This window comes from Gigantopelta aegis, chromosome 14 (genome assembly GCF_016097555.1).
Source record: "Gigantopelta aegis isolate Gae_Host chromosome 14, Gae_host_genome, whole genome shotgun sequence".
NCBI lineage: Eukaryota > Metazoa > Mollusca > Gastropoda > Neomphalida > Peltospiridae > Gigantopelta > Gigantopelta aegis.
The window spans coordinates 18230302-18247153 of NC_054712.1; the positions used below are offsets into that span (position 1 = coordinate 18230302).

At 34.5% G+C, this 16852-nt stretch overlaps 1 protein-coding gene across 1 annotated transcript in view; it reads left to right on the forward strand.

Annotated features, from left to right (window-relative positions):
- Window positions 1–16555, forward strand: part of LOC121388835 (Golgi apparatus protein 1-like) — a 73792-nt gene extending 57237 nt beyond the window's left edge. The window contains exons 21-25 of the mRNA XM_041520350.1: window positions 4627–4728; window positions 5681–5821; window positions 8990–9110; window positions 13889–13995; window positions 14477–16555. Of these exons, the coding sequence (XP_041376284.1) occupies window positions 4627–4728; window positions 5681–5821; window positions 8990–9110; window positions 13889–13995; window positions 14477–14644 (639 nt within the window). The 3' untranslated portion in view covers window positions 14645–16555. The remainder of the gene's footprint in view (window positions 1–4626; window positions 4729–5680; window positions 5822–8989; window positions 9111–13888; window positions 13996–14476) is intronic.
- The last annotated feature ends 297 nt before the right edge of the window (window positions 16556–16852 follow it).

Below are 16852 nucleotides of genomic sequence, written 5' to 3' on the forward strand. Positions count from 1 at the left end.
TTAGACCTGTTGTAGAATTAAATAAATTAACCCACTTTGTATCATTTAGAAAAAGTCTTCTCATCCAGGTTAATTTCAAAGAAGTTATAACATGATATATATTTGGCATTTTTATACCACCGTATTTATAATCTTGTGTTAATATTTCTCGTTTAATTTTTTCTGGCTTATTTTGCCAAATAAATTTGAAAAACATTTTGTTTAAATCTTCTATAGTTTGTTTTGGTGGAGTTGGTAATGATATTAGGAGGTAAGTGATTTTGGGTATTATTAATGTTTTAAAAATTGTTACCCTACCTAATACTATAAGCTTCCTGAATGACCAAATTTTAATCAGATTCTTAATTTGCTTCATTTTAGAATCAAAATTATATTCTAATATATCATTTAAATTTTAAGTAAAATTTATACCAAGCAAACTAAATTGGTTTAAACCCCATTCTAATTTCCAGCTAGTATGGTGATAGACATCTTTAGAAGATTTTTTACTTCCTATCCAAATGGCTTTAGACTTAATATAGTTAATTTGTAGGCCTGAAATTACAGCGTAATAATCAAGTATATACTCTCATTGTATTGTTCAGAGACTCAGAAGATCCATCAAGAATGAAAGTGGTGTGATCAGCATATTGTGATATTAAATATTCAGTGTCAGCAATGGTGATACTTTTAATACCTTTGTTATTTCTCACTAAAATACTTAAAATTTCAGCACATATTATAAAAATATAGAGTAACAGAGTCTGTATCCCCTTTGTAGCTCAAATGCTTCTGAAAGAAAGCCATTTTGTAGCACTTTGGACATTGAATTTTTGTAAAACGTTTCTATCCAACATTTTATAGATGATTTAAAATTAAATATATTTAATGCTTTATTAATAAAAGTCCAAGATAATGAGTCAAACACTTTTTCAAAATCTACAAGTACTAAAAGACCAGGTATTTCATGTATTTCGATGTACTTCATTACATCATATACAATACGAATATTTTCCCCAATATATATGCCTTTAATAAAACCAGTTTGATCTTTGTCTATTAGTATATCTAGCACTGTTTTAATTCTGTTAGCAATACAACCAGTAGCCATTTTATATATACAGTTTAACAATGATATTGGTTTCCAATTTTTAAGCAACTGTTTCAGTTTATTTGTTTTAGGTATACATGTTATAATACCAAGTTTTTGGGTATTGGACATTTCCTTAATAAAATAGCTATAATTTATCGATCGGACTATGTAGTGTCCTAAGTCTGTCCAGAAAAATTTGAAATTTTTTGTAGTGAACCCATTGGAACCAGGTTTTTTTTAATTTTTCATACTTTTTAAATAATTTAGAACTTATGTATAATTTATTTCCCCTTCTAGAGATTGTGCTTCTTCATTAGTTAACTTTCTGAAATTATAATTACTTAGTTTCTCTATAATATCATTGTCATTTTGATCATGTGGTGCAGAATATAAATTTTCATAAAACTGTTTAGTCTCAATTAAAATTTGTTTTTGGTCTGTAATTACCTTTCCATTATTTAGTCCTAATCTTGAAATTAATTTATTATGATAGTTTCTAGACTCCATATTGCAAAAATATTTTGTTGGCTTTTCACCATCTTCTATCCATTTGACCTTTAAGCTTTAGTTTCCTAAGTTCCTCTAATTCATTTTTTTTTTTTCTAAAAGTTTTTGGTTCATGGAATCATTTTCTTCCAGTTCTTTTATATCTTGACATAGCTTTGTTTCTCATTCATTATTTTTCTTTTTCTTAAATGCCGAGTATGAAATCGTTTTCCCTCAAATTTCCAGGGTGGGGTGGGGTTTGGAAGCCAGTACCCTAAAGTATTATATTATGTTGTTTTATTATTTTTATGTACACAACCCATGTTTTACCCTTGGCATGTGTTGTTCTAATTGTAAACAAGGGGCTGGCAATAAAGAACCAAAAAACAAAAAAACACATTTTGAACATATGGCATTAAATTATTAGAGAGTAAAAACATATCTACCGTATTTTTCGGCATATAAGCCACTACTTTTTTTACTGTGAATTGCAAGGTACGGTTTATAAAACAGTGCACTTTATTTATGAATTTTACGGTAACCGCTGTGCATATAAACCAGAACTCTTTTTGTCTTCATTCTCATAATAATATAGCATACCAAATGACTGGGACTTAAGTATTACAATGGAATGGCTCTTTATTAATAGTCTAGTCAGGCTAGAAATAATACATCACTTGTGTATTGTTATACTTACAGTTACAAAAATGGACTCATTCACGAACTTTCTTAGTTTGATTTCTGTAACATTTATTGTTAGTAGTGCATCAGATGTAAAACATAATTTTGAAACTTGTTAAGTCCTGACTCCTCAGTTCCATTCTGTGATTTAAAATGTGAATCAGTACTTGTCTGATGTGTATTTATGGTGACTACTTGTCTAATGTGTATTTATGGTATACAACTTGTCTGATGTGTATTTATGGTGACTACTTGTCTGATGTGTATTTATGGTGACTACTTGTCTGATGTGTATTTATGGTGACTACTTGTCTAATGTGTATTTATGGTGTACTACTTGTCTGATGTGTATTTATGGTGACTACTTGTCTGATGTGTATTTATGGTGACTACTTGTCTGATGTGTATTTATGGTGTACTACTTGTCAGATGTGTATTTATGGCGACTACTTCTCTGATGTGTATTTATGGTGACTACTTGTCTGATGTGTATTTATGGTGTACTACTTGTCAGATGTGTATTTATGGCGACTACTTCTCTGATGTGTATTTATGGTGACTACTTGTCTGATGTGTATTTATGGTGTACTACTTGTCTAATGTGTATTTATGGTGTACTACATGTACTTGTCTAATGTGTATTGATAGTGTACTACTTGTCTAATGTGTATTTATGGTGTACTACTTGTCTAATGTGTATTTATGGTGTACTACTTGTCTAATGTGTATTTATGGTGTACTACTTGTCTAATGTGTATTGATGGTGTACTACTTGTATAATGTGTATTTATGGTATACTACTTGTCTAATGTGTATTGATGGTGTACTACTTGTCTAATGTGTATTTATGGTGTACTACTTGTCTAATGTGTATTGATGGTGTACTACTTGTCTAATGTGTATTTATGGTGTACTACTTGTCTAATGTGTATTTATGGTGTACTACTTGTCTAATGTGTATTGATGGTGTACTACTTGTCTAATGTGTATTATGGCGACTACTTCTGTGATGTGTATTTATGGCGACTACTTCTCTGATGTGTATTTATGGTGACTACTTGTCTGATGTGTATTTATGGTGTACTACTTGTCAGATGTGTATTTATGGCGACTACTTCTCTGATGTGTATTTATGGTGATTACTTGTCTGATGTGTATTTATGGTGTACTACTTGTCTAATGTGTATTTATGGTGTACTACATGTACTTGTCTAATGTGTATTGATGGTGTACTACTTGTCTAATGTGTATTTATGGTGTACTACTTGTCTAATGTGTATTTATGGTGTACTACTTGTCTAATGTGTATTGATGGTGTACTACTTGTCTAATGTGTATTTATGGTGTACTACTTGTCTAATGTGTATTGATGGTGTACTACTTGTCTAATGTGTATTTATGGTGTACTACTTGTCTAATGTGTATTTATGGTGTACTACTTGTCTAATGTGTATTGATGGTGTACTACTTGTCTAATGTGTATTGATGGTGTACTACTTGTCTAATGTGTATTGATGGTGTACTACTTGTCTAATGTGTATTTATGGTGTACTACTTGTCTAATGTGTATTTATGGTGTACTACTTGTCTAATGTGTATTGATGGTGTACTACTTGTCTAATGTGTATTATGGCGACTACTTCTGTGATGTGTATTTATGGCGACTACTTCTCTGATGTGTATTTATGGTGACTACTTGTCTGATGTGTATTTATGGTGTACTACTTGTCAGATGTGTATTTATGGCGACTACTTTTCTGATGTGTATTTATGGTGACTACTTGTCTGATGTGTATTTATGGTGTACTACTTGTCTAATGTGTATTTATGGTGTACTACATGTACTTGTCTAATGTGTATTGATGGTGTACTACTTGTCTAATGTGTATTTATGGTGTACTACTTGTCTAATGTGTATTGATGGTGTACTACTTGTCTAATGTGTATTGATGGTGTACTACTTGTCTAATGTGTATTTATGGTGTACTACTTGTCTAATGTGTATTGATGGTGTACTACTTGTCTAATGTGTATTTATGGTGTACTACTTGTCTAATGTGTATTTATGGTGTACTACTTGTCTAATGTGTATTTATGATGTACTACTTGTCTAATGTGTATTTATGGTGTACTACTTGTCAGATGTGTATTATGGCGACTACTTCTGTGATGTGTATTTATGGCGACTACTTGTCTGATGTGTATTTATGGTGACTACTTGTCTAATGTGTATTTATGGTGTACTACTTGTCTGATGTGTATTGATGGTGCACTACTTGTCTGATGTGTATTTATGGTGTAATATTAGTCTGATATGTATTTTTGGTGTCAGGTGTAATTGACATTGGTGTAAAATCTCTGATGTGTATTTATTGACCGTTTTACAGAGACTGACATTGGAATGCACGGCTGAAATATCACAAGCAGTAGAGGCAGGAGCAGAAGATATCCGAATGGCACCAGTTCTACAGGCTGTGTGTAAATGGGAGGTAGGTTTTGTACATTCTGTACATAGAATTTGTTATGCCCTGCAATGCAATTATTATGATATGACGTGCCTCAAGACATGACAGAGGAACAGGTTGAGGGCATTATGACATGACATCCCTCGATCCTCTGACATGTCTGAGGAACCGGTTGAGGGCATTGTGACATGACATCCCTCGATCCTCTGACATGTCTGAGGAACCGGTTGAGGGCATTGTGACATGACGTCCCTCGATCCTCTGACATGTCTGAGGAACCGGTTGAGGGCATTGTGACATGACGTCCCTCGATCCTCTGACATGTCTGAGGAACCGGTTGAGGGCATTATGACATGACGTCCCTCTATCCTCGGACATGTCGGAGGAACGGGTTGAGGGCATTATGACACTATTCCTCAATCCTCTGACATGATGGAGGAACTGGTTGAGAGCATTATGAGGGCATTATCACCATTTACGGATGGTCATGTGACCGGTTTTCTATCAATAATAATACAAATATTCATTATATAATAATTGGTCATAATCTTTGTTTAGTTCATCACTTGCCTAATATACACACATTTCCATAACATAACAAGCTTAACATAGTATATGATACCATATATTCATATACATATAATACATATATACATAGTTATTCTTCTTGAATTATGTTTTGGTCTTTAGGATAATAAGCAAACTGATAGTTAATTATCAGAGACATTCAACATGTCAGAGAATTTATGAATCATTCTTCTATGACTACCATGTGATAATTAATTATGCAACGTTTTGTAGAACTCTTTATTTTTTAGCCTTTTGAATGACTGAAATTTGTGAATCCCCACTTTTTTTCAGTTTGAAAAAACCCACTAAATTTGTGAATCCCCACCATTTTTCAGTTTGAAAAAAAAAACCTAAATGAAATGAACCGTTTTAAAACTGTCAGTGAATTGGTGACTTTCTGCTTCAGATTAAAAAGCTGTGCAGTGACGAGATGTACGAAGGCCGTGACAACGAGCTGGAGATGAAGGACGCACACGTGGGGGGCGTGGCGGAGTGTTTGAAGACCATGTTCTACAGCAAGAAGCTCACAAACAAGAAATGCATCTCCGTAAGTCATCACTGTGCAGGGTTTATCTGAATCATCAGTGTTTATCTAAGGCATTAGTTGCTCTTAATCATCAATGTTTATCTAAATCATCATCAGTGTTATCTAAATCATCAAGTGTTTATCTAAAGCATCAGTGTTTATCTAAATCATCAAGTGTTTATCTCAAGCATCAGTGTTATCTAAACCATCAAGTGTTTATCTAAATCATCAAGTGTTTATCTAAAGTCTTAGTGTTTATTTAAATCATCAAACGTTTATCTAAATCGTCGGTGTTTATCTAAATCATCATCAGTGTTTATCTAAATCATCAAGTGTTTATCTAAGGCATCAAGTGTTTATCTAAATCATCATCAGTGTTTATCTAAATCATCATCAGTGTCTAACCAAGTCATCATTGTTGATATAAATCATCAGTGTTGATCTAAATCATCAAGTGTTTATCTAAATCATCAGTGTTTATCTAAATCATCAGTGTTTATCTAAATCATCAAGTGTTTAAATCATCAAGTGTTTATCTAAATCATCAGTGTTTATCTAAATCATCAAGTGTTTATCTAAATCATCAAGTGTTTATCTAAATCATCACTGTTTATCTAAATCATCAGTGTTTATCTAAATCATCAAGTGTTTAAATCATCAAGTGTTTATCTAAATCATCAAGTGTTTAAATTATCAAGTGTCTATCTAAATCATCATCAAGCGTCTATCTAAATCATCATCAAGTGTATCTAAATCATCATCAAGTGTATCTAAATCATCCATGTTTATCTAATTCATCATCAGTGTTTATCTAAATCATCATCAAGTGTCTATCTAATTCATCATCAGTGTTTATCTAAATCATCAAGTGTCTTATCTAAATCATCATCAGTGTTTATCTAAATCATCAAGTGTCTATCTAAATCATCATCAGTGTCTATCTAAATCATCAGTGTATATCTAAATCATCATCAGTGTCTATCTAAATCATCATCAGTGTCTATCTAAATCATCAGTGTCTATCTAAATCATCATCAAGTGTCTCTAAATCATCAGTGTCTATCTAAATCATCATCAGTGTTTATCTAAATCATCAAGTGTTTATCTAAATCATCATCAGTGTTTATCTAAGTCATCAAGTGTTTATCTAAATCATCATCAGTGTATCTAAATCATCATCAGTGTATCTAAATCATCATCAGTGTTTATCTAAATCATCATCAGTGTATCTAAATCATCAGTGTTTATCTAAATCATCATCAAGTGTCTAAATCATCAGTGTTTATCTAAATCATCATCAAGTGTCTATCTAATTCATCATCAGTGTTTATCTAAATCATCATCAAGTGTCTATCTAAATCATCATCAGTGTTTATCTAAATCATCAAGTGTCTATCTAACTCATCATCAGTGTCTATCTAAATCATCAGTGTCTATCTAAATCATCATCAGTGTTTATATAAATCATCATCAGTGTATCTAAATCATCATCAGTGTTTATCTAAATCATCATCAGTGTTTATCTAAGTCATCATCAGTGTATCTAAATCATCATCAGTGTTTATCTAAATCATCATCAGTGTTTATCTAAATCATCAGTGTTTATCTAAATCATCATCAGTGTTTATCTAAATCATCAAGTGTTTATCTAAATCATCATCAGTGTTTATCTAAAGTCATCAGTGTTTATTTAAAGTCATCAAGTGTTTATCTAAATCATCAATGTTTATCTAAATCATCATCAGTGTTTATCTAAATCATCATCAGTGTTTATCTAAATCATCATCCATGTTTATCTAAACATCAAGTGTTTATCTAAATCATCAAATGTTTATCTAAATCATCAGTGTTTATCAGTTTTGTTTAATGACACCACTAGAGCACATTGATTTATTAATCATTGTCTATTGGATGTCAAGTATTTTGCTATTTGACATATAGTCTTGGAGAGGAAACCTGCTACATTTTTCCATTAGTAGCAAGTGATCTTTTATATGCACCATCCCACAGACAGTATAGCACATACCATGGCCTTCGATATACCAGTTGTGGTGTACTGGCTGAAACGAGAAATAGCCCAATGGGCCCACCGATGGGGATTGATCCCAAACTGACCGCACATCAAGTGAGTGCTTTACCACTGGGCTACCTCCAGCCACACTAAATTATCAATATTTATCTAAATCATCAGTGATTATCTAAATTATCAATATTTATCTAAATCATCAGTGATTATCTAAATTATCAATATTTATCTAAATCATCAGTGATTATCTAAATTATCAATATTTATCTAAATCATCAGTGGTTGTCTTAATCATCAGTGATTATCTAAATCATCAGTGTTTATCTAAGTCAGCATTTTATCACCCCTATTTCTAGACTCATAGGGTCGTGGTTGGTCTTGGATCGATTTCCATCAGTGCTGAGCCCATAGTGCTATTTTTCGCGTTCTAGCCAGTGCACCACGACTGGTTTATCAAAGCCTTTGGTATGTGCTATCCTGCTTGGGATGGTCTATATAAAAGATCCCTTGCTACTAATGGAAAAAAGTAGTGGGTTTCCTCTCGTGTATGTCAGAATTACCAAATGTTTGACATAACAATAGCAGATGATTAATAAATCAATGTGCTCTAGTGGTGTCGTTAAACAAAACATAATTTAACTATTCCTAGACTTGTATTCAGCACCATACCACAAACTGAAATGAAGACTAGGTCAAAGTAATTTTAAAGGGAAGAATTCACCTTCAGAATATGAAAATTCATGATTTATTTTAATACATGAAAATAGAATGTTATGAAGATAAGATGAAAATTCTCAGTAAAATCTAAGAGATAAAATTGATCACTAGCACTTCAGTGTTTGGATCAGTGAAGTTTGTTTTACAGTAATAATAATAATAAATTAAAAAATCCAGTCAAACTGTAAATTGGGTAGTCGCGATTGTTGGCTAAATCCTACAGTTAAATACAAATGGTAGCGTTCTGTTTTCTGAATTTCATACATGTGTCTTGTGGTCCTGACTTTATGTGGATGTATAAAATACTTGCCTAACTACAGTAATTTTGTAAAACCTTTCTGTGATTAATAGGCTTTTTTTCTTCACTAGAAGATTGCAAAAACATGTGTGCATGGATGGTACTCTGTGAAGAGGTGGGATAAGTTGAATTGTGTTCTTGTTTTCAGGAGGTAGCTGCACTGATACAGGAGGAGGAAATTGATATTAATGTCGATCCTATTCTGAAGCACAGCTGTATGAAGGACATTTACAAACTGTGTAAAGAAATCAACCCAGGAGAAGGCAGACGTGAGTTTGTTTTTTTAATCTTGTATCCACTGGTCAGGTCAGGTCATAGGGTTTAACGTGCACATTCAGAACAAGCTGTTGTAGCGCACACCTGTCATGGACAGAAAGGTGGGAGGGAAAAGGAGGGACCGCCTGCACTGGCAGGTGCAAGGGAGCATCAGCAGTCTGATCAAGATCAGTAGCAGGTGGGGTTGGGTCATGGTTGGTGCTATGGAATTTTGAATGGAGCATTTAATATGCCAAAGAGAAAAGGTGCACGTTTTGTTTTGAGGAAATTAGGCGCAATTTTGAACGGTCGATCAAAAAGAAAAGAGTTCTGGAGCTATTATAGGTTTTGATCTTAGTAACCACTGATTGTATTGGCCAATTATAATGATCAATTCTGCAACCACCATTTCTATTGGTTGATTATGATGACCAATTCTGCAACCACCATATCTATTGGCCAATTATGATGACTGATTCTGAAACCACTGTTTCTACTGGCTGATTATGATGTCTGATTCTGCAACCACTGTTTCTATTGGCCGCTTATGATGTCCAATTCTGCAACCACCATTTGTATTGGCCAATTATTATGACTGATTCTGCAACCACTGTTTCTGTTGGCTGACTATAAGGACCAGTTAAAGCAGTCATAAATGTACACTAGGACAGTATCACAGCTGTCACCTGTTGTGGTTTCACTGTAACATGTCACTGAAAATAACAGTTGTTAAGAATATTATGGACGAAACAAGACAATCACGCATAATGTTGTTGATTTTGTCTGTATATGAGAGCAAGAAAAAGTGGGATGAGATGAGTACCTAAAGATGCATGTAGATGTGACCTCTTTACTAAAGAATTAGTCCTTCGACTGGTATTTGTATTGCTATTACGGCATTACATTCAATTCGTAATGCATACAACAAGGAAACAGTCATGCAACTGGTATTTATATTGCTATTACGGCATTACATAGCACGCATAATGCATACAACAGGGAAACAGTCATACAACCGGTATTTATAGTGCTATTACGGCATTACATAGCACGCATAATGCATACAACAGGGAAACAGTCATGCAACTGGTATTTATTTGTATTGCTATTATAACATTACATTGCATGGGTAATGCATACAACAGAGAAACAGTCATACAATTGGTATTTGTATTGGGATTACGGCATTCCATAGCACGCATAATGCATACAACGAGGAAACAGTCATACAACTGGTATTTATATTGCTATTACGGCATTACATAGCACGCATAATGCATACAACAGGGAAACAGTCATACAACCGGTATTTATAGTGCTATTACGGCATTACATAGCACGCATAATGCATACAACTGAGAAACAGTCATACAATTGGTATTTGTATTGGGATTACGGCATTACATAGCATGCATAATGCATACAACAGAGAAACAGTCATACAACTGGTATTTATAGTGCTATTACGGCATTACATAGCACGCATAATGCATACAACAGGGAAACAGTCATACAACCGGTATTTATAGTGCTGTTACGGCATTACATAGCACGCATAATGAATACAACTGAGAAACAGTCATACAACCGGTATTTATAGTGCTGTTACGGCATTACATAGCACGCATAATGCATACAACAGAGAAACAGTCATACAACCGGTATTTATAGTGCTGTTACGGCATTACATAGCACGCATAATGCATACAACAGAGAAACAGTCATACAACCGGTATTTATAGTGCTGTTACAGCATTACATAGCACGCATAATGCATACAACTGAGAAACAGTCATACAATTGGTATTTGTATTGGGATTACGGTATTACATAGCACGCATAATGCATACAACAGAGAAACAGTCATACAACTGGTATTTATAGTGCTATTACGGCATTACATAGCACGCATAATGCACACAACAGGGAAACAGTCATACAACCGGTATTTATAGTGCTATTACGGCATTACATAGCACGCATAATGCACACAACAGGGAAACAGTCATACAACCGGTATTTATAGTGCTATTACGGCATTACATAGCACGCATAATGCACACAACAGGGAAACAGTCATACAACCGGTATTTATAGTGCTATTACGGCATTACATAGCACGCATAATGCACACAACAGGGAAACAGTCATACAACCGGTATTTATAGTGCTATTACGGCATTACATAGCATGCATAATGCATACAACAGGGAAACAGTCATACAACCGGTATTTATAGTGCTATTACGGCATTACATAGCACGCATAATGCACACAACAGGGAAACAGTCATACAACCGGTATTTATAGTGCTATTACGGCATTACATAGCACGCATAATGCACACAACAGGGAAACAGTCATACAACCGGTATTTATAGTGCTATTACGACATTATATAGCACGCATAATGCATACAACAGGGAAACAGTCATACAACCGGTATTTATAGTGCTATTACGGCATTACATAGCACGCATAATGCATACAACTGAGAAACAGTCATACAACCGGTATTTATAGTGCTATTACGACATTACATAGCACGCATAATGCATACAACAGAGAAACAGTCATACAACTGGTATTTCTAGTGCTATTACGGCATTACATAGCACGCATAATGCATACAGCAGAAAAACAGTCATACAATTGGTATTTGTAGTGCTATTACGGCATTACATAGCACGCATAATGCATACAGCAGGGAAACAGTTATACAACCAGTATTTATAGTGCTATTACGACATTACATAGCACGCATAATGCATACAACAGAGAAACAGTCATACAACTGGTATTTATAGTGCTATTACGGCATTACATAGCACGCATAATGCATACAGCAGGGAAACAGTCATACAACCGGTATTTATAGTGCTATTACGGCATTACATAGCATGCATAATGCATACAGCAGAAAAATAGTAAACTGTTGCTAGCCACTTGAATTGATTTTAGAAATAAATTATACAGAGCTGCATGATGCCCTACCTAAGAAATGCAAGGTGGCGACATAATCTTCTCTGAAAAAAGATATTAAATGATTGGAATTGGAATAATAGGAAAGATTTAAAAGTTGAAAACAATTTATATTTATTTCACTGAGAACGTTTTAGTATCAGGGCTGCCAACCATTACGATTTATGCGGAATCATTACGATTTTCCATCTCTTATTATGCCATTACGCCCGTAATCTGAAAGATTACGGCAAATCCGCGTTTTCCTGTTTTTTTTGGTGTTTTTTTTGTAATAACCTACGCCATTTTGTAAAGATGTCCAAAAACGCGAACGATCAGAGCCATATGAACTGTGCAAAGCTCAGAAAAAGCCAAAAGTAGTACAGAAGTATAAACAGGACTACAGCAATGAGTGGCCTGTTTTGAAGGCCAGTTCTGTTAGTAATACTAGTGCATTTTGCACTTTATGTCGTGTTGATTTTTCTGTTGCCCATGGCGGGAAAAATTATTGCCAAAGGCACATCAAAATAAAGAAACACCAGGACATCATTGAGGCCAGCGATAAAACAATTCAAAAACAAATATCTGGATATTTTACACAGCAAAAGGGTTTATACGACGGGTCACAATTCACGCGAAAATTATTTCTCTTTCCCCGTTTTTAAATGTTGGCAGATATGTAGTACCGTATGTCTGTATTGTTTTTTCGTTTGATAGATATAACTGTTGATTTAAAAAAAGATATAAACTGTGTTAGCTATTGTGTGACTGCTACTGTCAGAATACAAATGCTGCTGACAAATCACTTGATGACTACTGATGAGTCATTGACAGGTTGGCACCTCTGGATTATGACTTTTGACATCATGATGTACACATCATGTCACATGTATTAATCAGGGGTGGGAATTCTCCTCTGATCCACAGTTTTCCTCTCATGGAACATTGCGTTTCCTCGCATTTTAATTGCCCTTTCTGCGGGAAAAGAAGAATCAGTCATGTAAACTTCTGGGCCCAGATTTTCGAAGCTATCTTAATGCTACAATATCGTAAAACTGTCCTAAATGACGACGTTACACATCAAATTATGTTGTGACGTCATTATGAATCTAAATGTGGCCACTTTTCTTATTTGGTTTCATTTGCAAAGGGAGCGAGTAAGCTTTAGCCGGCATGCCACCGGACCCCTCTAGATTTCCTCTTTTTTTACAGTTCACCAATTCCCACCCCTGATTAATACATTACATATGGTGCATATAAAAGATCCCTTGCTACTAATGGGAAAATGTAGCAGGTTTCCTCTCTAAGACTATATGTCAAAATTACCAAATGTTTGACATCCAATAGCCAATGATTAATAGGGGCGGGACGTAGCCCAGTGGTAAAGATCTCACTTGATGCACGGTCGGTTTAGGATCGATCCCCGTCGATGGCCCCATTGGGCTATTTCTCGTTCCAGCCAGTGCTCCACAACTGGTGTAACAAACGCCATGGTATGTACTATCCTGTCTGTGGGATGGTGCATATAAAACATCCCTTGCTAATCGAAAAGAGTAGCCCATGAAGCGGCGACAGTGGGTTTCCTCGCTCTATATCTGTGTGGTCCTTAAACATATGTCTGATACTATATAACCGTAAATAAAATGTGTTGAGCGCATCATTAAATAAAACATTTCCTTCCTTCCAATGATTAATAAATCAATGTCCTCTAGTGGTGTCGTTAAACAAAGCCAACTTTTAACCTTGAAAAGCAGCAGTCTTTATCAAGTGTCCTATTTAAGAGAAAGAGTTGACAGGTTTGTATATTTATCATTTACTGTTTTCTTCTCAGATATGTCCTGCTTGTTGTCAGTGTTGGAGCAGGACCCATCACAGCTGACCAAGGATTGTCGGAAGAAACTGTCACTCAGACGAGAGATGTGGGAGTATGCAGCACAAGTGAGACTTTTATAGGATTAAAAAACAAAACAGTTATAATTATAAATATTGAGTATTATTTTTAATCTCTCTTTCCCCATTTCCTTTCTCTTCTTTGAATTCCATCTCATCTTTCTTCCTGAACTGGCAGCACCTTCTGAATTTAAACTAGTTTTCCTGTTTCTCCTGTTAACTAGATTAACTATATACTACATATATGTGATGGCCGTGGAGGTCTGTTAACTACATTAACTAGTAATCTATGTGGTGGCAGTGGAGTTATATTAAATAGATGAATTAGTCACATATGTGGTGGCAGTGGGGTTCTATTAACTAGATGAATTAGTGACCCATGTGGGGGCAGTGAGTTTCTCCTGTTAACTAGAAGAATTAGTGACCCATGTGGGGGCAGTGAGTTTTTTCTGCAACCAGACTAGGCTGTACAGTTGCTATGGTGCTGATTGTTGTACAGCTGTTTTGGTACGTGTGTTTGCCCTTTCAGGTTGCCCCACTGGAAAACTTCAGCGAGCTGTACACGCAGATCAGTCAGTCACCAGCCAAGATGTATCTGCTGAGCATCATCTCCGTCGTCATATGCATCATCTTCATCGTCGGACTTGGGTGTGGCCGCGTCACAAAGCGAGTCCGCAAAGAGTTGAAAAATAAGTAATTTACTGGCTCAGATCTGCATATTAATTGTGATATTTGAAAAAGCTGATAGTAGCATTGTCTGCAAAATCAAACAGAATTGTTAACGTATTCTGTTTAATTTGGCAGACGGCTGTTGGACATACTGAAGTTAAAAAAGAAAAAAAAGAAAAAAAGAAGAAGATGATGATGAAGAAAAACAAAAGAGTCATCAGTATCAAAATGTTCATGAATTTTCTGTGAATATTTACTTTAATAAAGTCTTACTTACTGGTGGTAATGTATTGTACGAAGACAGCCATATACTGGTATTTTGAATTTTCTCTATAATGTCTTGGGGTAATTACAAATGTATGTTTCAAAGATGTAAAAGTACAGCTAATGCCAGGTGATATTTGCACATTTTAGCATTATTGATTTTTATATCTTGGGTGTGTATTCTGGTAGGTAGTATCAACGGCTACTAACAATGATTACTCTCCACAAACTAATACTTTTATATTGAAACACTTTATTGAGAACAATAAATTTTCACATTTATTTTTACAGTGATTTACCTTTCGCAGTGTAAAGTGCTATACATTTTTCTTCTCTTTGATTACAAGTTTGAAACACTGAGTGCCAAAATTAACAAAAAATAATCTACCACAGTGAGTAAAATAAGAATGCAAGAAGGTTAAAGCACTGTGTTGAAATAGTAAAATTGGCTGTTTTAAGTTATTTGTTATCAATTCAAACTTACCTTTGGCAAGTTGGCAGCTACTTGAATGCCATTTCCAACATTCCTTCTTGATGTAGATAAATATTATTTTGTAGTGTCATTTTAACTGATGAGCTTATATAATTTCTTAATATTAGGTGTTTTGTTTTATTGATCAGTAATCTAAATTGTATCTTGCTTCACATTTTCAGGGTTTAGGCTGAAGCTCATAAAATGTCAATAATTCGACAAATTTCAATTTCTTTTCAACATTACCTGTCCTCGACAAGTGCACCTCCCGGCCACGCAAGTGGTCTGGTCCAAACATACAGTAGAAGAATTTTAGGTCATCTCATTAGCTGTTGGAATGTTCGGACCAGACCACTTGCATGGGGGGGGGGGGGGGGGGGACTTGTTGAGGACAGGTAATGAATTTATAAAAGAGATAAAGTTTTCTCCAGTTTCATTTAGCTTAAAAGCAACAATTGTCAATTGACAGACTATTTTTGAATTAGCGTTTTTGGCGAATAGTAATGTAATACATTTGAGAAATACAACTTTAATTTGCAGTGTTTGAAATAAGCACTTGTCTGTTTGTCTTGACAAGTGAAAATTTGCTCGGACAAGTAAAATGTACCTAAATGGTTGTCCAGTGGACAAGTAAAAAATTTCAATGCAGTTTAATTTTGAGCATTCAATAATACGGTCCTTGTATTATTTATTTTGGACAAGTGAAAATATTGCTGGACAAGTTGATTTCTCTATGTACTTGTCAGGTGGATAAATGAAAAATTCCGCTTATTTCTATCACTGATTTGCATTTGGTGATTTAGCAATTGACAGCTTAAACCCTGCCTTTTTTTGAAGTACAAATGAATGCCCCAAAGATAACATATAAACAATATATTTCTGTAGCATTATAGAAATAATAGGCCAAATAATGAATGCACATCATGATTATTATAAAAACCTTTTATGCCTTGCAGTGCTTCCTATCCAGGTATGCAGCTTCATTGTTAAAGTTTATTTTAGCAAAATGTGCGTGTAGTTTGTTGATAGCGGTTTTCACACCCTTATCTTGAGCATCATTAATTAAACGTAAAAAAATGAGAGATATCCTTATTTGACCCCATCACTGGGATATGAAATGAAAATATTTTGTGATAATGTATTTATTTTACGAGGTGTTTGTAAATTAATGCAATGCTTATAGAGTTGGTTGTTTAAGTATTATTTTACGTTTGGCGATAACATTTCTTGTACCATCCTCTGAGGATTGAACATTTACACAAAACATTTATGGTGTTTGTAAATTAATGCAATGCTTATAGAGTTGGGATTGTTTAACAAAACATTTATGTATTATTTTTGCCATCCTCTTCAACAAAACATTTATGGGCTATGGTAATTCAATTCTCTGAGATTGAACATTTACACAAAACATGAACATTTCTTGTACACAAAACATTTACAAAACATTTATGGGTTATGGCGATAACATTTCTTGTACCATCCTCTTAGGATTGAACA